The 20,815-nt window shown below is 35.2% G+C and overlaps 1 protein-coding gene across 6 annotated transcripts in view; it reads left to right on the top strand.

The window, feature by feature from the left end:
• The window catches only part of HBS1L (HBS1-like translational GTPase), a 67,009-nt gene that overhangs the window by 304 nt on the left and 45,890 nt on the right, over positions 1 to 20,815 (top strand). For 3 of the 6 annotated variants that reach the window (XM_010574658.1, XM_010574663.1, XM_010574659.1), the window contains exons 2-4: positions 3,089 to 3,154; positions 5,127 to 5,264; positions 7,545 to 7,739. In XM_010574658.1, coding sequence (XP_010572960.1) covers positions 3,089 to 3,154; positions 5,127 to 5,264; positions 7,545 to 7,739 — 399 coding nt within the window. Of the gene's footprint in view, positions 1 to 3,088; positions 3,155 to 5,126; positions 5,265 to 7,544; positions 7,740 to 8,440; positions 12,663 to 20,815 lie in introns of those variants that run through there. The other 3 variants (XM_010574661.1, XM_010574662.1, XM_010574660.1) reach the window with 3 other exon arrangements.

Raw genomic sequence — 20,815 nt, forward strand, 5'->3', positions numbered from 1 at the left:
CCCCGCCGTTTCCCGCCCGAGCGGCGGGTCGGGCGCACGTGGCCGCGCCGCCGCCGTCCTTCAGGGCCACGTCCTGCTGCCGGGGGCTCCCGGGAGCTTCCACCCGGGGAAAGCGCGGGCCTGGCACGCAGGCCGAGCCGTGGCCGGGTTCACCTGCGTTGCCTTAAGCTGCCGAAGTTGACGGCTTTCCAGGCGGGCGGGAGTGACTTGAAAGCCGGCCTCGAGAGAATCGAACCCGCCCTTCTGTAGTCACGTAAAGTTTAGAAGGTTGTGTTCCTAGTCTGACTGCAGCAAGTCCTTGCTGGTGTTCGCCCCTAGTAATAGATAAGAGGCAACAGCTGTTCCCGGTAGAAGAAATGTAGTTCTTAAAGATGGAGTTGAGCATCTAAGGAAGAACCTGTTTTTCAGACACCTTTCTGTCATATTTTACTTGAGCTTGCATGGAATGAGTGGGCTCTCGTGTAAGAACTTTGCTCGGACCTGCAGTGCTCCAGCTTTCTTTGTGCTCTCTCCCATTTACTTAGGCAAACTGTAAATTGCACCCTTTTTTCTCAGTGGTTTTGTCTGTATTGGCCTGAGCTGTGGAAAAATGGACAGTGCAGACTTCCAGTTGATTTTGGTATGTTAAAAAACCCTTTGGTATGGCAGCAGCTATTTTTATTGCCTCGCTTTGTCAGATTATATACAAAAATTGCAAGAAATACTTATGCCTGCCTCTGGTCTTTTGCTGTTGAGTGGAAGGTGCAATGCGTGTGCATATTATAGTAGCACAGACTGGGTTTTGCACTGTGATCTTGGAATTGTTGGGGAAGTCATGTAAATCCATGTGAGCCATGACATCTGTGTGGCCTACCTTGCAGGTTTTACTAGTGCAAATTTACCTAATAGAGGCAAAATCTTAGACTGGATTGGGGATTTTACTGCTTCGTTCTTTCATCCTCTAGAGATTTTCTTCATCACAGATTGGTTGAAGTGTTGATTTCAACTGAATCTCTGTCATCTGTGAAGTTGGGTGCCCAATCTGCAGAATTCATTTTGGTGTTTGTACACTCATTACAGTCTCTTTTAATGAGGTTGCTGAGGTACATAGTAATTCACTGTAGCCATGTGAGGCTTAAGTTGCTATTGCTATTTGAATCTTTGCATTACACATCAGGTTTAATTAGAAGTGTGTATATGTGTGATCTCTATACTTACACCATATACTACTCTTGTAGTCACATTCAATCATTTCTGTCCCAAATGAAGTACACTTTTGTGTCTTCTTTTTTTATGTAACATAATGTGATATGTTCTTTTTATGCCACTTAGGATTCTGTAATGGTTTGTCTGGCACAATTATTTGTTTCCTTTCTAAAGTAAATATTTGCAGTATTTTTTAGCCTCCTTTCCTGGAAGGCTTCTGAGGCCTTAGATCCTGTGTCCTTTATTTGACCATACTCTATTTCCACTCTCTCCTTTTTGAGGTATTGTAATCAGAATGTGATATTCCAGCTGAGAGTATGTTGGTGATACAGCTGCTGATACTGTGGAATGCTTCTATGGCTCGTACTCTATTCTCTGTAATTTGTGTCATTTTTAAATAATTATTTTTATGGTCAATGCAAGCTGAGCCATTTTCACTGAGATATCTTTTTCTTCGGCTAGAAGTTAAACCAGTATGGGATATACAAGTGATTCAAGTAATGCACACTGACAAGACTTACCTTGATTTCACTTAGTGTTAACTGTGAATGTTAACCATTCACAGAAATCATCTTGGAGTTCTCCTTGACACTCTCCAAGTATTGGCCAAACTACAAAATGTGTTCTTACCTTGAAAAAAACGAACAGCTCTTCTCTAGACTTTTTATAGATTAATTGGTCCTAGCATGGAAGCAGGAGACAGTGTATTCTTTTCAACATGGTCAAAAAGTAGATAACAATATGCTCTTTTATTAAAGACAAACAACCAAAACAAGCCTATAATATATTTCCTTTATACTGTGGTACTTAATTTCCAAAGTAGCTTCCTGGGTCTTTCACTAAACTTTTCATAGACTTATGCCAGCCCTTTTAGCTACTGCTTTTGGTTGGCACTTTTTTTGAAAATTACAGCGGATTATGGAATTACGTTTACTTTGATTTTCTTGGTCCATGTTGAGAGATAAATGAACCTTTCGTGCCCCAAATTCTGAGTCTTTTATAGATGGATACAGTGTTTGTAAGTTGGTATCAAAGTGCAGATTTTTTCTTTTTTTAGCTGTTAGCTACTTTTTTCTCTCGCTCTTTTAAAACAACAACAAACAGTACATGTTATTTGTGAAACTGCCAAGTGTATGCAGTAATCTGTAAAACCATTTCATTACTTTTTTCATGTATTTTGTTATTATGCAGTGAAAATTAGAAATTTTTTTTCAAGATTCACATAATACTAGGATTTCGGGGTGGGGGGGCCTAATTTACTTTCTCTTTTTGTTTCCTGATAACTGATTCCTGATACTTTTTTTTTAAATAGAGACAGTATATGGTTATGTTTAAGTAACTGTATGATTCCTGCTTCTTGGCTGAAACAATCTTGCTATTCAAAGGTAATTGTGAACTGTGTTTTTGCTTGCTGAACTTGAGTTGAAAGGTAGATGGCACTGAGGATAGACCAGAGAAGCAAGGTAAGAAGTAGATAGGTGTGGAGTAGCAATGCTGATCCTGAGTTGCTGGAGTAGAGATTGTAATTGAACTGTCTGTGGTTAAGACTATTGAGAGGTCAAGCAGAAATATGAAGTGCCATGGGTAAAGATTTGTGCAACTGTAGAAAATTGGGTTTGGACTGCAAGGGCAGCCTTTCAAAGGAGATGCTGAAGAAGCAGGTGTGAAGCATGGCAGCTCTTGAAAATTTTCAGCTTTCCTAATGCATAGAGTATTAAATGTTAAAATTATATTATTGTAACTTAGAATTTCTTACCTAGGTAAATAAGCAGTACTTAACTGTGCTTTTGGAATACTAGAGATGCATAACTACTTAAAACCTTGTGTAAAAACTACCCTTTCAATTATAATATTGAAGTATTTAGAAACTGTGCAGCCTAATCTTACTGTTTCTGCTTCTTAGACTTTGAAGATGATGATGTGTATGGCCAATCAGTAGAAGATGATTATTGCATTTCTCCTTCAACAGGTTAGTTCAAATGATTGCATATAAGCATTGTCCATTGATTCCTACTCTGATATTTATTTCTAGAATAAAACAATATTTAAAAGCTAGTGAAACTTTTCAAAAGTGCCTAGCGGCCGTAATCCTGTTAAAGTCAGTTAGGTAGTGTTAATAAGCATTGTTGTACTTTCGGAAGTCATGTTAGACAACTGGGCATATCTTCAGTTGTACAAGTGTATTATCTTGGATGGTCAGAATGTACTTGATAATGTAAAAATCTGGTTTATGGGAATGTGTTGATAGTCTTGAAACGTTTGTTATCTTTTAAAATTGTTAGTAGGATCTAGCAGGGCTTAAGAGTTGTGATTCTGCACCTGATAGTTGATGTCTTTTACACAACTTTGAGTAAATGTGGGGAAGGGAGTCTTATTGTTGGATGCAGCACTGGTCCTCACTGGCTTCTGTTCTCATGCAAGATCATATGGAGCTAATAAGTCTTCTGGCATGTGTAATGTTGCAAAGTAGGTGTAAAAATAGTGATGCTGTGCGCTCAGGTAAGATGTAATTGGAGAGGCCTAGCCCAGCTGAATTCAACCCAACTGTAGAACCATTAGGTTGTGTTCTCCAGTCAAATCTCTAGCAAGATTATCAGTTCAGGGTTTCCCCAGATTTGGTGGTGGTGCCTCTAGACCCAAGCAGGCCCTGGAAATATTATGGCTGATGTTGATGTGAAGCTGTACTACTGCAGGTAACTAGGCTGGATCTAAATCCACTGCAACTGTGACGTAGTTTGTGACCTCTGGTCACAGGTACTTGAGTTAATTAGGTCTTTAAAAATCTGTTCCTCTGTCATCTTGTTGATTTTACATAAGCAAATTTAGGTGTGTGTTTTTATTATATGTAGTCACATGCCCTGATTTAAATTCAGATTGTCTTGCATTCAATTTCTAAGTTTAATTGCTAGAATTTTTCAGTCCTTTTCTAAGAATTAGGATAGCCTTGTATTTTGTGATGAAAATGTGCAATGTGTTTACTTTTTAATCAAGTATAAACTGCTACATTGCAAAACTAATTCTTGCTTGTGCACAGTAATTTTCTGAAGAATTCTTTTTACATAAGCTTCATTTATAAAATAATGCGATGTAGATTGTATAGCAGTCTTAATATTGCTTCAGTTATGGTGATTGAATATGAAATGGTATGCATTTGGGAAATAGTTGCTAAGGCTATACTACTTAACTTCTGCGTATACATATGCTTTCAGTATGTATTTCAGAGCTGGGGAGAATATTACATAACATAAGGAAATTTGTTTGCATTTTGTACATTTCTGAGAGTATGTAATGACTGGGGCTCATGTTGAGCAAGAAGTTTTATCTATATATGCCTTAATGTGTGGCTAAATCAGAGTGGAATTAGGCATTTGTTTAAAGTTTTGTGTGAATATACATTTTAACTTATAGGCTGGATTTCTAATGAAATTCCAAGAAGGGAAGAATGTGTTCAACTTCATTAAATTGTTATCAGTAGTTTGACAGTGCCATACTGTAAAAGCAAAATATTTTCATGCTGTTTTTTTTTAACTTGTAACTGAGGTGAAAAAAAATAACTGTGGAGTCAAGTTCTGAAGACATTAGGCCATAGATGGTAATTTGGTATAGAAAATACTATTTTTCAAACCTGTAGTATATTCTTTTGTTTGAATACTAAACTTTGCAGAATTATTGCATTGCATGGATACAAGGATATTACATAGCCTGTGGTTTCACTGTGATGATGACTTATTTATATTCTAACATGAAGTGCTATATGCTCTGTACAGTCTTCAGCTAGTAGTCATTGTACAGTAGTATCCCATTCTGCGCCCTGCCCCCCCTCAAACCACTGGAACAGGTCAGCATCCTAACTTTTTTTTTCCCCTTTAGATATGTTTTGTTTTTAAAGGAGGAGAAAAAGTTTGACCTTTTTTTAATACTTTGTTTTTTACCTAATGCAGCAGCTCAATTTATCTACTCCAGACGAGACAAACCAGCAACATTTGCTGAGCCATTAGAAGAAGAATATGGCTATGAAGGTGCAGATGATACTGCTGATTATTTTGCATCCAATCATCAGTTGACTGAAGTTGATAGAGGTAATTATAGAAAATAAATAATTCTCGGAACAATCTCTTATGAATTAAGGACTTACTAAAACAGTCTTACATTAATGTTTGTTACTTGACTGACACTGCTCACAGTTGTATAATCTTGTAGAACAACACCCTTCACGAGCATAGCTTCAGTGGTGATTCAAGTTTGTAACTACCTTTTGTATACTACTTGTAACTTGGTTGCATATATTGAAATATGTTCCTAGTTTCTTATTAGAAATAATGAGATTTGATATGAAATTCAGACATAAGAACAGCTGTACTGGCTCAGGCTGAGTATCCATGTAGCTCAAGGACTTGACTCTGCAAATGGATGCTTAGGGAAGAGTATTAGAAACAGAGCATTTGTAGAATGATCTTTTGCTTGTATTGCATTCTGAATTATGGCAATTAGCAGTATTTGAGAGGTTTTCGAAGTCATGCATTTCCTTGAAACAGTAGCCAATATCTTTAGATACCTGTATCCTCCACAATCTTTTCTTACCCTGTTTTGAATTCTTTGGTTTCCGTTCAGTCCTGTAGCCGTGAATTCCACATTACAAGCCGAGTTCTGAGCTGAGTGGTTGGGGAAAAAATACTTGCCTTTTTTTTTTTTTTTTAAACTTTCTGCCTGGTAGCTTAATTACATGCTTTGTGAAAAAGATTCACAAGTCTTTTTCCTAAGTATTAATAGTTAACTTAGTTTTTAATGATTTGGAAATAATCAGGGTTATTTTTAAAATGTTGATAAACTCAGAATAAAGTGTGTTGGTGAATGAATAGACAATAAAATGCATGAATGAAATTTGGTATTTAAAACAAGTTGCAGAAAATTCAGAAACAATAGATAGAATAGAAACAGTCTAGATTCCATGTCAAGTAAATGGGAAGAAGCTATCCTAATGCATAGACATATGGGTAAATATGATAAATTGGGGTGTAATATACATGTTTTTACAGCAGGAAATAATTCTGTAGAGGGCAATTTGAAAGAATCAGCCAGTGTGTTGCTACAGGTGATCTAAACAATACGGTACCCTGGCTTTTCAGAGTGCTTTTGACAGACTCAATCAGTTAAGAATTGGTATTGAAACAAGAAGGAAAGTAATATTCTGGACTAAAAAAAGATGGAAAGGAAACCTAGAAATAACCATTTCTACTGTGAAAACAGCAGTGGTCCCATAAGACCTGTTATGTTTGGTATAGTGTGCAGTGTTGGCCTCTAATACAAAAAACACAGTCAATCTGTCTGCAAGAGTTTGTCAAGATTGTCCTTGTTGAGTGTTGTATAATAAAATGGCCAGCCAGCACAATGTACAGGGCTCTACCAGTACTTGTTTTGCAGAGCAAATGTCTGGGGAACTTTGACTTGCTATTTGAATTATGGGTTGAGGGTGCTGATTTAAGTAACCTTGAGGAAGTTGGAATTCTGTGGTGTTGAATTCCCTTAGCAAAGTTCTTTAAATGTCACCATCTTTGAGGAGGTGTTCAAATAAAGAATCTGTAGTTGTCTTCCTGTTGGTCAGTTACTGTTTTCTAAAACCTGAACTGGCAGATGCTGTGATATTCAGGAGGATTTTCTTCTGTTCTCTTGTGTTTGTATGTCTAATCAGCGCACTACTTCCAGTGACTGACAGCCTGGTGAATTTTCAGTCTCTTGTGCGGCAAGTCAAGACTTAAGAAGCTTACCTTAGTCAAGGCTTATACTAGTTGCAGAAATATGCTCCAAAGAAAATTGATTTTTATCAGCCAAAAAACGTATTACAGTTTTAGGAAGGTTAAAGATTTCAGGTAGTTTCAAACCTGGCGTGTTGATCCAGAGTTTCCTGTTGTTAAGGCCTAAGGCCCCCGAAAATGCTGTTTTACTTTGGGTATTAATTATAGCATCTGTAAACACTGAAAATGTGTTGTTCAATGGGATTCCACGTTGACTTACTAAATTACTTTGGATAATTTTAAGGTGACTATTTGTATTACTCCTCTGCAGTGAAGACAGTTAATTTTACAACATAAAATCTCAATATTGAAATACTTGTATAGACTAATAAGTAGCAGTCAGTGATATGTTCCTTATAGCAATATTTGAAATTAGTCAAATATTCTGCAGGGTTTGGAGGCAAAGTTTATCATGGCAGTAAGTGAGATTGAAATTAATTTCTAAAGGTTTTATCTCTTAGTGTGATATTTTTCTTCTGTTTTTGTTAATCAGATGTGTGGTGCTAGTGGTTAGGCCGCTTAAGACACTTTTTTGTGCAGCTTGTAACAGCAATATGTCTCTTTTAGCCCGTCTTAATTCATGCCTTGATCAAATGAGAGAAGTTTTGGCAGAGTCTGTACCAGAGCAAACAATGGTGCAAGCAGTACTGGATAGTAAATTTGATGTACAGAAGGCTTTGGATCTTGTGCTTTCACAAGGCAGTAAGAAAAATGTGAAGACCAAGAATGAGAACGCTGTGATTGTAGGAAACACAACAAAAGGTATACTTCTATTTATTTGTTTACATTCAAAATGATTCATTTCTATGTACAGTTTAATTTTGGCTTTATAAGCTGTGAAGATGCCTTAGTCATTTATTAGAAAATTAAAAAAAGACCAACTTACTCTTCTATTTCTGTGTTCTAAAAACATTTAAAGGAAACAGTAGCTTTTCTTGAGCTAGAAGTCAAAATAAAACCTTAGTGTCAGCTTAAATTCAAACTGCAACCATCTGCACTTCACAGTAAATTTCTGGTTTCTAATATTTGACTTAGCTGAATGAATACATGTCTTAAAAGTTGGACAATGTCTTTAAGTTTTATGCACTTCCATTATTTGTTTGGTGAACTGACATCTGTCATCCCTAATACCTCCCTTTTTTTGGGAGTGTCTATACAGTAACTTATTTTGATTTATGCTTAAATGTTCATAAACTTTACTGGCATTCTTTGCTGATTCTTAAAGTTTCTTAGGTATTTCAGTATATACTTGTAATTTAATTGTAGAACATTGCATATCTTCAGATAACACTTAGTAATTAAATGCCTTTTCATGTTTCCTGATTTTTTTTTTTTTGTTGCTGCTGTCTACTTTAAAAAAAAAAATTGGATATTTCATTGTGACTGCACTTCCATCTGAAAATTACTGGCTATTGTAAGGTAAGGAGACTTACTTTGTTCTCTGGAAATGTGTATTGATACAGACAATTTCTCTTGTGCAGTAGAAAATGTTGCTGACAACACCAACAAACCTGGGTTTGGAAACTTGACAGCCAAAAGTGGTTCCGCTTGTTACTCTTTAATTACAAATGACAAAATGCTCCTTAATGCTGAAAAATCCAGTATACTTTCATCTGAAAGGAAAGGATTGAAATCCCCCTCGTTTGTTCTGTCGTCTTCTTTCAGTGATGATTTGTGTAAAGGATCATTTTGTGAACCTGTGAATAAACAGGCAGAGAATCAACTACCAGAAAGTGCTAATGCAGTAAGTTCGTTTCCTGACAGTGAAGATGTGCACTTTAGCGTAGGAAGTAACCCATCTGGAAATTCTTCCTTTAAGAAGTTGGAATGCAATGAAACAAAGGACTTGAAATCCTTGGTGATGCAGAATGTGGTTTGTGATTCTCTGAGTCCTGAAGACAGCATTCCTCTTGTTTCCTCAAGTCCTTCTGATTGTAATAGTAATGCAAATTTTTACAGTCCACCATGTTTAACAAGTGCTTTAGGAAAATTGGCTCTTGCTAACGAAGTCAGTCATACTGTAAATAGGAAGAATGAACTTCTTGAAAATTCTTCTTCACTTGTGCAAAGTAGAAAACAAGAAAGCCCCTCTTCAGACATGGCTGCTTTGCCAGTGTTAAGGTCTGGAAGTACATCATTGGCTGACTTACTTCAGGAGCACCAGGAAAGCAGTGCTAGCCACTGTTATTCTTTGACTGATCTTTATACCCAGTCAATTGCAAGTCTCACTGATATGAAACTGGGAACCTCACCATTATCACAACTAGTAAGTCAACCCCAAACTTTGTGTGGGATGCCAGAGCTAACAGGATCTTTGTCTTCTCTAGCCCTCTCTAAAGTTTCTCCACTAAAGGAGGTTGAGAATTTATCACTCTCAGATTTAATAGCAGAGACTATCGAAATAGATAAAACTCAAGAACAGACAGACTTCCCCATGCTCAGTGTAACTGAATTGAGGCCCTCTAAAAGAACCAACATTGATTTAAGTGTCCTTGTAAAAAATGCAGATGTATCTGCAGAACAAAATGTGGTGAGACAGTCAAATATCTTAAGCCCTGAAACTAAACTTTTAAAAGAAAAACAAGGAAAATGTTCTGGTTCTGCCAAAACAAATAAAAAACCCAGAAGAGGGCTTATTCCTAAGAGGCAGGATTTGTCCCTTTCATGGGTGAAGGCGCTGTGTGCAAGACCGTCAGCTTTTGCTTTAACCTTGTGTCTCCGTTATCCTCCAAAAGGTTATAAGCGGCGCACAATTGGTATACATAAAGCTTTCCTATACAGTAGACAAGTACAAGACATAAAACCTAAGGAAACTGGTCCTATAATAACCATAACACCATTTGACTTCAAATCAGCTTCTCCTGATGATATTGTGAAAGCTAACCAAAAAAGGGCTTTTACAAGACAGTAGTGCAAAAAAAAAAAAAAGAAAAAAAAATTGTGTTTATAGCTTGGTATATTAAAAAAAATTCATTATATAGGACCTATTTATACTACAGAATTGAATTTTTTTATTTTTTTAACGGACATGTTACAGTTCTCACTGTTTGGTAGCAAATTTGTATGTGAACTTTTAAGCTGTTGCACTGAGTATCTTTATTTTTGCCTAATTTTGACTGACAATTTAACATTTTTAACTTTTGCAAAGTCTTGAACTTTAGTATATAGATATTGTATGTACAAAATTCTATAAACACCATTAGACTTCTTGAAACATCTCTAGGTATTGAAGGTACAGTTCATTGGGAAAAACACTGAATTATTATTTTGTGAAGTAATTTAGTTGTGCTATATGGTGTACAGTTTGGGGAGTGGGAACCTTAGTTCATATTACGACTGTTTTATTAAATGTTCTTAAAGTTCGATTTTCTCATAAGGTATGTTATTAAACTGCTAGTCTTGTAATTGATATTTCCAGTCAATGTCATTATTCTCTTCTATCTTTATACTGATTACTATTACAACAGAAATACCTTTAGTTTTTAAAAGCCTCACTAACCTCAGGTTTTGACAGTTTTAGCTGTGGTAGGACAGGTATAGTTTTTGATAGGACCAAATTTGTAGGGGAGCAAGCAATTAAAATTGTGTGCTCCCCCTCTCCAATCAGCTGTCAAAACATGATATTCAGAATTTTAAAACAGCTATTTTGTAAGCATATACTTGTTGCATGTATTTCATGAGAAGTTTCACTAGCATTCTATGGTTTATTCTCAAGTCTTTCAGAAAAGTATTGGAATAACAGCTCTTTCAACTTTAGCATGAGAGTCTTTGCTCAATGGAAAAAAAATTGGGCAAAGCGTAAGTGCTGTTTGTGTCTGCCTCTTGTCTGTTTTGAAGAAAGCTTCCTTTAGTAATGGAAATATAGTCTCTTCTACTGTTTGCACCCATTGCAGTTACTTTGAATCTTTAGATGGAAGATCAGAATCAGGACATTCTGGATTTATTTTTTTATCTGATAATTACTAGATTGTGGTGCCCCTGTTAGATTAGTAACTGCATGTATGTTTCAATTTTCCTTTTACTACACATTACTACTTTTAATATATTTCCAGTGTCAATGTCAGTATTTTAGATGCTGAACAGCAAGAAGTGCAATAAAGGTACTGCTGCAACTAGAAAAATATGTTTGTTCATATACTGCCATACACTTATTCATGCTAAATTTGGCAGCTAGTATGAAATAGTAGATACAATTTTCATCTAGTTTTAATCTGATTTTTATTGAGCATGTTACATCAAAAAGAAGGCAAAAACTAGGTTTATTCCTGACTTCAGGTTGCACTACAATTTTGTTTCTAAATAAAAAATAAAACATCTTCCAGTGCTCTCAGGTACAAATTCCATGTTCTGTATATTTTGTTTGTTTGTTTGTCTAGTTGATGCTATTGTCATTCAGGACTATGAGCAGTGTGACCTCTGACCTTTTGAATGAAATTAATGTTTCTTACCCTTGCTAATAAAAATTTTATATAACGACAGTGCTGCAGTGTTTATGTTCTAGTTGACATGTTAATCCAGCCATCTGTATCCTTGCCTATTTTGAGTGCCTTAAAGCATTGAAGTGTAAATAATCCAATCCAGTGTACATACTATGATCTGATAAGTTCATGAGCAGGAGCATAATTAGTTTATTTCCTCAGAAGACTTCCTGTAGAAGTCTAGCTGGTACTGACTGTATACTGGTTGTTTTATTAATTAGTCTTAATAGCAAATTCTGCTTTTTGGACAATATGAAATGCTTTTCAGCAATCAGTTTCTCTGTAGTTAGTCCAAATATTAACTTCCCACTGCATAAAAGGCCAAGTCTGTTTTTCCACTGAGGCAAAATGTCCTATTTGGAGAGTTTATAAGTGAAGTTCAGTTTTTCCAGGATTGTGTGTATTCTTCTAGTAGAGAAATTCTAACTTGTAAAATATTAGTGCAAAGTTTGGCATTGTCATACCTGGTGTGTTTTTAGGTGGTTTTGCTTTCTTATGTTCCAAGTACTCTTGAGGGCCTAATTAATGTATGTAGAGATTTGTAATACATGCAGGTTTTTCTAAATTTTCATTGAATAGCTTTGGTTTTCCCTCTGAATTTTTTCTCTTATTCTTGTTGAACTTCTCTTTGGTTTTGGTCTGTTTTCCCGTTCCCCTGGCTGTTCTTCTTTGCATAAAACTTCTTAGCATTTTTAGAAATTTCGGAGCCTGAACTGGACATACACCTAAATGTATGTGCTATGGATTCCATTGGAAAGTATGTACAAGTAGTAGGTGGCAATGTGTAGTACCTGGAGCTCAGTTTTGCCATAGGTTTCATGCAGATTAGAGTTCGAACAAGTGACTGCAGCCAGAGGGCACGAGCATTATATGTTTATCGTGGATCTTACTGTGGGATTGATACCTTAGTAGACAACTTTGGATCTTGTTAGGTAGCTAGATTTTCATATATAAATACTTTTTCGTTTGCATTTGTCTCAGTGTTGTTAGTGGTCTTGAAGAAGCAGTAGTACATGCTGTTCACTGTATAAGGAATAAGGGAGGGATTTTTCTTCAGTTTGCAAACCTGAATCCTGAAGTGAGCCTTGAATTAGTACAGACCTGCAGGCTGAGCACTGCAGAAGGTGCCTAAGTGGTGGATAAACCTGTATTCCAATTAATTTTCAGCAGAGATTATTTATTTCCATGCTTGGAAAATTTAACAGTTTTGTTTTTATAAACAAAAGGTAATGTATTACTGTATTTGCTTTTTAAATGAAACGGGTATTTTAATAATTTCCTTAATTATTCCTTAATTTCTTTACTGAGAACTGGGTTTGTGTCATAATGACAGGTTTGTCTTAGGATACTGCATGATATTATGGTATGTGGCATTTTTGTATAACAAGTCTGTGTTTGGCCTTTGCGCTGAAGTGTTTCTGCCTAATGAATGTTAGAATTCTTGTTAACTGCATCTGTCTATTTTATGCTTAACACAGTGAGCTTATTTTATTGATGTATGTATATAACTTTTTCCCCCATTTCGCATCTAGTGTGTATCTTTGTCTAATATGGGTTAATTTTGTTATTTGTTTTGGAATTCACATATTAACATGCAAAGTACTTGTGCCTGTGTTTGCATATGGACATAAAAAAGACAATATTAAACTACATAGACATACTACTTCTGGTATTCAGACTGTATACTCCTAGGATATTTTGTATTAAGTTTATTTTGTACATAATTTTTAAGTGGCTGCTGAATATTTTTAATACAGAATTGACTTCCAGACGTTGCTTTATGTACCTAAATAAAATGCATATTCTTAAAGGACTGACTTAATTACAATTTCTTGTTAACTTATCTGACAGAAATATAGTTGTGATTGAATGTTCTGTAATGATTGTATCTATTGTGGAAACAAGCTGCAGTTCTCGTCTAGGTTTGCATGGGCATACTTCTTTCCATGGAAGATTCCTTTGGAGAAAGTAAGGCAAAAACTGGCATCTACTAGTGTGTCTTCAGATACCATACTGAGGCTCCAGTTTGCTTGTGGTTAGAAATGGGTTTGTAAATTTTTTTTTAGATCGTTTTGATAGCATTTTTTTAAAGCTTTTTTGGATTTTAAAAAGGAAAGGACTTCAGTGAAATAAGAAAAAAGCAATTGTCTAAAGTTAATTCTCAAGCTCTTTGTTACAGTAGAAATTAGAACTACTACAGTTGATTTCTTAAAATCAGCATTCTTAAAAATGTCTCTAAATACCTGTTCCATTTTTCTCTTTTAGGTTTCCTTTTTCTAGCTGATTTCTATCTGAACTTGTTTTAGAAAACGAGGGCAAATTGAAAGTCAAAGTATGAGAAGTGTAGGAAAACAACAACCCCCATTGGGATATCAAAAATTATTCATGTTTTGTACCCTTTGGGATGTGATTTAATGTAATTATATTTAGCTGGTTTTAAATTACAGCAGAAAACAATTTTGTTTTGAGAAAAGTGTAGAATGTTAGGAGCACAAAGCTTCAAATTTAAAAAAACCCATGGGATTAAAACTTACCTGTTTTTTACTTTTATTCAGAAATAACTATATGAGTAATTTCTCATTGACTTGTTAAGACAATTCTCAGGATCTTAAGCTTCAGAGGCAGCAAGCTACTTGAATTTCTGGAACTGTTGCACAATAGTATTTCAAAAATCTTATTTCTAAGAGACTAACTGGTACAGTGAGGTAGTCTTTGCAGTTTTGTGTTTTGCCCTATTTCCTCTAATCATGTCATTCAAATACATTTTTCAGTAATCAACAATTTCTGAAAATCTACACTTCTGCAAAAAGTTAAAAAGCAACTACTACTACTGCAGAAATGAATAGCTATATAAAAGATTTGTATGAAGATAGGATATAGGTTGTCTTTATGAAATGTATGTAGTTTATTACAGTGCCTTTATAGAAGGGCAGTAGTTTAGGGTTATACACACAATTGTTCACATCTCTTTCAAATCTAAAGTTCTCACCTTTTCAAAGTTGTCAAAACATTTTTGTATTAAATGTTGATTATGAATTGTGGTTGGAAGAAAAAAAAAACAAAGCAAAAATTTCATCACATTGTAATTCATGCAGTAAAAATAAACTTCCTAAAGCGCTGAAAGGGAGTGCTGCTCTGCTTTTTTTGTTTCTTTGGAAATTGAGTTGAATTTTTATGGATAACTTGCATCCTTTTTTAGTTTGTGTGAAGTGTAGACAGCTGGTAAACTCTTAAGTAGATTTTATGTTCAATTCACTGTGTCCAAACTGCCATTTAAATGAGGAGGAAATGCCACTAGTCCAAATTATCTATACTTCGGTGTGTGCTAATGGTTTTGATCTTACAGGATTTTTTGTGGGGAAGTAAGAGAAACTTTTTTGGTGAAACTGGTGTATGTAGTCTGCAGTAGAAAACAATGTGATAAAACAAAAATCAAAGCCAATGGTGATTTATTTATTTATTTATTGAAGCAAGCTCTTTTGTTCTTCCCAAATTGCTATCTTATTGCAGTTCAGTGGGAATGGGTCTCTATTTTAGTATTGTTGTACTATAAAATCAGTTGCTCCTTTGTACAGACTGTTTGTTGAAGTATGTATTTTTACCAAAAGTAAAAGCTAATTGCAATTTGTGATTTTAGTGATTGTTGAGATGAATGATTCTTACGAAATGGTTCATGGGTTTCTGGTATCTATGTTATCATGGAAGTGTTCTTTATCTGGTCTGTGGACATGTTACATTGCATACTTAAAAACAATTGTCAGTGACTTCTGAGGTATGTCAGTGGTTTGTTGGTCAAATAATTGATTTGGATGCTTAGTGTTGGTAGGATTCCTTTAGAAAATAACCCATTGCCCTTCTCTACAACTTTCTAGTAATAAAATGACTAGAAGATGACTAGAACCCGTAAAATGGTTGTAGTCTGCAGAGATTAAAATGATATATTTTGAAAGAGAACTCATGAACAATTTGTTAAGAATTACAGACTTATGAAGGCTTAAGAAGTGAAAATTGTCTTACTCTTTTTATAATGAGAATATAGAAATTTTAGAGAAGAGTTGCTTGTGAAATATTTACTCATAATCGTGTCAATACATGGAGATAATAGCTGACAAAGATGGACATTATTTTAATATTTCAGTTGGCTATTTTGAGTGTTTTTGTCCATAAAGTCAAAGAACGAAATCTTAATATAAATTTTTTTTAAACTGGTGACATGTTCTTGATATATGTAGCATTTCTCAGGAGTCCTTTGCTTCTGTCTCAGCAGTGGGTATTAGTGATGTTCAGAGATTGCAATTTGAAATGCACTATTGTAATAAGTTTGCTTTCACTATCGTCAAGGTAAGCAAGGATTTTTGATGAAATTTAGCCAATATTTATGGATTCTCTGAGAAACTTCTCTTAAAGTTCAAATTTCTAAAAAATACTTATGTAAAAATGGTACCCTCAGTCAAAAGGATCTGCATTCTCCGCATATTTGTTTCATTTCTGCTTGCTTTTGCTGGCTAAACTACATTTCGTTTTGCTTGTTTTAGTATTGCAGAACAAATACAGATACTGGTGAGTGAGCTAGATTCTCTTCCATTTCAGGCACCATTAACGGAATTGTTAACCACTCTATGACACTAAGATTTTTGATTTTAGTGATGCATGAACAAGAAGGAGGTCAGATGTCTGTAAATGTGCAGTCCTTGCAGGAAATAAAAGCTACTGTGAACTGAGTGTGTTTGTTGTTGGGGTAGCAAGGAATCTAGTCTATTTTTAATGAAGTCATTCCCGTAGTTGAGCTGTCTTTGTGGGAGTGCTAGCTATTTTGTTTTATGGTAATTTCTCAGGAATAGCACCAAACCCAGGGCCTTTATAGGGCTATATGTATAAATATTTAGTAAGAAACAAGCTTCACAGTAAAGAGTCAAATTTGAAAGTAAGGCACAGGAAGTTGAAAAGCCTTACTCATGATAGGCCAGATAATCTAGGAATAGAGCGCAGGTCTCAAGCTTAAGTCTAATTTTCTATTTATTGGACTATACTACTTTGCTTCCAGCTGTTAATAGAGAAGCAGGTATTTCTTAACTGGCATTTATTTTTGATTTGTGATTTTTATTAATACTGCATGTATTCACATTTTTGACATAGCTATTAAGACAGTGTAGGCAGTTTCAAGAATACAAGCCAGAAGTAAAATTAGTAGGTACTTAGCTTGCGTTTTGTTAATGTTGTTAATCTTTCAATTTTCTAGAGTTCTTTTTTTGCCTCTCCTGTATAAATATCTTCCTTAACTTTTGCTTTACACCAGTAACAAATAAACAAAAATCCCATGAACATCACTACAATGTGAGTTAATGTAATTGGCTTTTTCTTTTCACTTAGTTGAATGTAGCAAGGTTTGGTTTTGGTTCAGAGTGATGGGCGTTTCTCAGTCCATGGACAAATACTCATTTGTCTTCTGTCTTTTTATGCTACAGATAGACACTGTGATAGCAGTTGCTTCTTAGTGCAAAGTGTCAGAATGCAGATTATTGTGCTTTAACAGATAACTTTTATCACTTCTGCTTTGTGGTTAATGGACAAGTGAAGTTGGGAGTCTTAAATGAAAAAACAAACTTATACTCTTGGATTTTATTTATAGGGATAGTTCCAGAGAAATCCTGGAGGAGCATACATTCTGAAGTTTAATGGTGATGTACAATATATTTTTCATTAGTTTAGGGTCCCTCAGGTTTTACTTCTATTTATCATGCTAGGCTCTAATGCATTGATTTCGCACATTTGAAAATCCATTATTTATACCTGGGTAGCTCAGAAGAAATTTTTGTCCTCAACTTCAATTGGCTATGCTAACTTTTCAGTAACATGACAGTTCTCAAATGCCTGCTGTAGTGGTGAGAGCCCATTGCACCTGATGATACTCAAATATGGCATATATTCAGTCTGTGACAAAGAGAACATGTTCTTTACTGAATGGAAATGTTTGAAATCTGACATGACTGATGATATAGTTATATCTTAAATCATGGAAAGTAATGAGAATTTAAGACTTCCGTGTTTTGTCTAAGAAAAATATATACACAGACTTCGAGAAGTTACTGAATCTTGACACTGAGGTACGGTGTGGGTTTTAGAAAGGAAGTGGCTTATTTCAGGGAAAAATGTGTCACCAGAAATGAAAAGCTTTTTAAAATCCTTTGAGATACCTTTTTGAGATTCTCCTCGTACATGCTGTACACCTACACTGGAAAAAGTGACACTCCAGGCTTTCTCTGAGTTTTCTTTTATGGTCCTTTAACACTAGTTTGGTTTACTTTTTTTTTTTTTTGGACAAAGTGTAAACCAAACCAATACAAAGTTAATCATTTTCATAGTTGGCTATATTGTGTATGAAAGTTGGGTGTTTTGCTTAGAAGCTAAGAGAGCTTAGATAAAACTCAAAATGATTGTGCCCTTTTTAGAACTTTGGTATTCCAGATGAACTAGAGATCCTGGGGAAACAGTAGCTCCACTTGTTCCTACAGTGGCCTTCTATCTCAGTCCTTTCAGGTCATGGTAAAGATCAACCATCGGTTGTTTTCCTCTGTCTTTAGAAGGTAAAGTGAAGAATTTACTAGTTCTCAGATGCGATTGCTGGAGTGCCAGGAAGGTATGGTTGGAGTCACTTTTTTTTTAAATCCTGTTAAGTTTTAAGGATGAATGATTGTTGCTGTAGTGCTGTTGTATATCAATTCAAACACTGAATCCTATCTGAAGTTTGCACTTGAGTACTCAAAGCAAGGCTGTTGACAAGCCTGAGACAGTATACTTTGCAGTTGTAAACCAATGTGTTTAAGCTCTAGAAACTAGTAAGACATCTAAACATTAAAAGTATAGTCTTGTCAAATCCCAAATTGTGGGAGCAGAAGAAACAGTTTAAAATATAAGTTACTGATGAAAAGGAGCTTGAATGCTAATACGCAATACATGTAAGAATTCAGAAATGAAGTTAAAAGCCAGGAAGGTGTAAAAAATCCAAGCTTAAACCACAGAATTACTTTATGATGTCTGTTTATGCTAGGTGTCTTTCACTACAAGTACTATTCTTCCTTCCCTGTAAAATTTGTGTTATCAATACCTTCTTTATCGCACTACTGTCTTCTGGATGTGTTTCTGCAGTATCATACTGTTTTTTGTTCTGTGTCATTCAATATTGTTATAAAACATACTAGTTGCATAGTCTAGTGTATTATGTCACATAGCTACCAACAGAAATGCCATCCACCCACTACTTGTGTGCCTCTATTTGCACCTGAACTGGTTTGTTCTTGGGTGACAAAATATTATCTGTTTTTCATCATCTTAGCTTCTGTATTCTTTCATAAAACTGGCATTTCAGTCTTCAGAGTGGACAGTTAAAAATGCTTGAAGTACCAGGTTCCTTCCTTCTATTATACTTGTGACACTCGAAATGGCCATTAAACTTAAAAATCATGAGTCCACTGTCAGAACCCCTGGTAGAAATTCATGCTTAAAATGCCAACAGCTTGGAAAGCTAGATAACTTTAATATGGAAGATACCTGTGTCTGCAGAAGCTGTGATGCCCAATTGGCAGAGACATGGAAGAGCTTTGACTGGTTGTTGCTTCAGTTTTTCTTCCATATTTTTACTGCATATAAAAGCTCAGCTTAAATGGAAATTTTGTATCTAATTAATTCCAAAATATGAGTTGAAGTTGTTTTGGGTACTCCTTGTCTGAGTCCTCATTACTACTTTTTGTGGTTTTAGAATCACATTTTCCTATTTTTAATGTTTTCCTCTTCCCTATTGCTGACCCACAAAAACAGGAAAATGACTAACTTTGCTTGTCAACTATGCAAGATGGTGAAACTGCGTATACACCAAGTGCTATGCTTAAGTTGAAAAAAGGAGGAAAAGTGTCACTTAAAGCTTTTAAGTAAACATTTTTCAAGGCAGAACTGTGATTTGAATTGTATGCTTCTAATGCTATTTTTCTGATAACATGTATACAAACAAACTGTTGCAAAGTTGTGGATGCTATCTGTGTGCTTGCAGGTACTACTGTAAATGTGAAGTGTCTAACTACTCTTTCACTGCATCAAGGAAGAGGAAAACATCAAGCAATGAACTTGAGTCCATGCAAGTTCCTCTCTAAAGTTACAACAGAGTGAAATGCAGTGCTTCAGACTGGCAAATGAACATTTCCTGGCACTCATCTGCATCTGATAAATCTTGCAAAGCTTATTTAAAACTACAGGTTGTATTTTACTGTATTCAGTTTTTCTTCTAAACTCAGATACGCTGTTTTTTATAAATCAGTTTGTGTCTCTGAATGATTTTGGCAATGAAGAATAGAGCCCCCAGTACTGTGTTTCACATCACATCTGTACGTACGTTGTTATTTTCTGAATATAGGTCTCCCTTATTCAGATTATGGCAATGTTCAGTCTCCATTTTTTCTAGACTTAATTAAACAAGTTCAGCTTTGATAACTCTGGAATTCAGATATATGTTTGGCTGGTGCCAGAGGAGTTAAGAATAGGAAAACATGGAATATAAAGAAAATTTCAGAGTAATAATATATATATATAAATAATGCAAGTCTAGATAAGTAATGCACATAATGTAAAACATGCTGCAATTAAAAAGGGAAAACTTAACTATATAAGTGAATACATTTCTTACACTGAAAGGTGGGGCAATTTTTATAAACTTTTCCTAAATCTTAATGCATAACAGATTATTTTTTTAATGTATTTTGTGCTTCTCAAATATATGTTGCCATGTATGTCAAGTAGTTTACTTTTACCTTACTTCAGTTTGGCCAGTATCTGCACTTCTTGCAACGGTGTCCCGGATAAATACAATTAGAGCTTAATACTACGATTTTCTGTCAGTTAGCTACGGAAAGTCCTACTGTCAGCTTAATCCTCTAATTAACATTAGATTAACTAAATCTGTAATAATATCCATGGTTACTGGTAGCATCCATAATGTGTTTCTTATGGAATGATGTTTTTCTGGTGCATAATCTGTTATAGCTAAGTGTTTGAACAAACAGTGTGGTGTACAGTGGTGGTCCATGAAAATTGTAGTAATAGATGTGTGAAATTGTTTGCCTTTTTTTTTTCTGCTAATATGTTGTTTTTAATACTGTGGAAGTTCTGGACTGCAGATAAATTAAGTACACTTGATCAGCCTACTGCATTGATGGAGCTTGAGTTTGTTTTGCAAGTTAGATTCAGAGATCTTTAGCAGTTTCACACCTAGGTTTCAAAGATTCTTTATAAATGTGTTGCCACTAACATGTTTAAATAACAAAGAATGCTAAAGCTTCCCCCCACCCCCCCCGCACATCTCCTATTTTTTTG

The sequence above is a fragment of the Haliaeetus leucocephalus genome, unplaced genomic scaffold (assembly GCF_000737465.1).
Source record: "Haliaeetus leucocephalus isolate CR32 unplaced genomic scaffold, Haliaeetus_leucocephalus-4.0 Scaffold450, whole genome shotgun sequence".
Lineage (NCBI taxonomy): Eukaryota > Metazoa > Chordata > Aves > Accipitriformes > Accipitridae > Haliaeetus > Haliaeetus leucocephalus.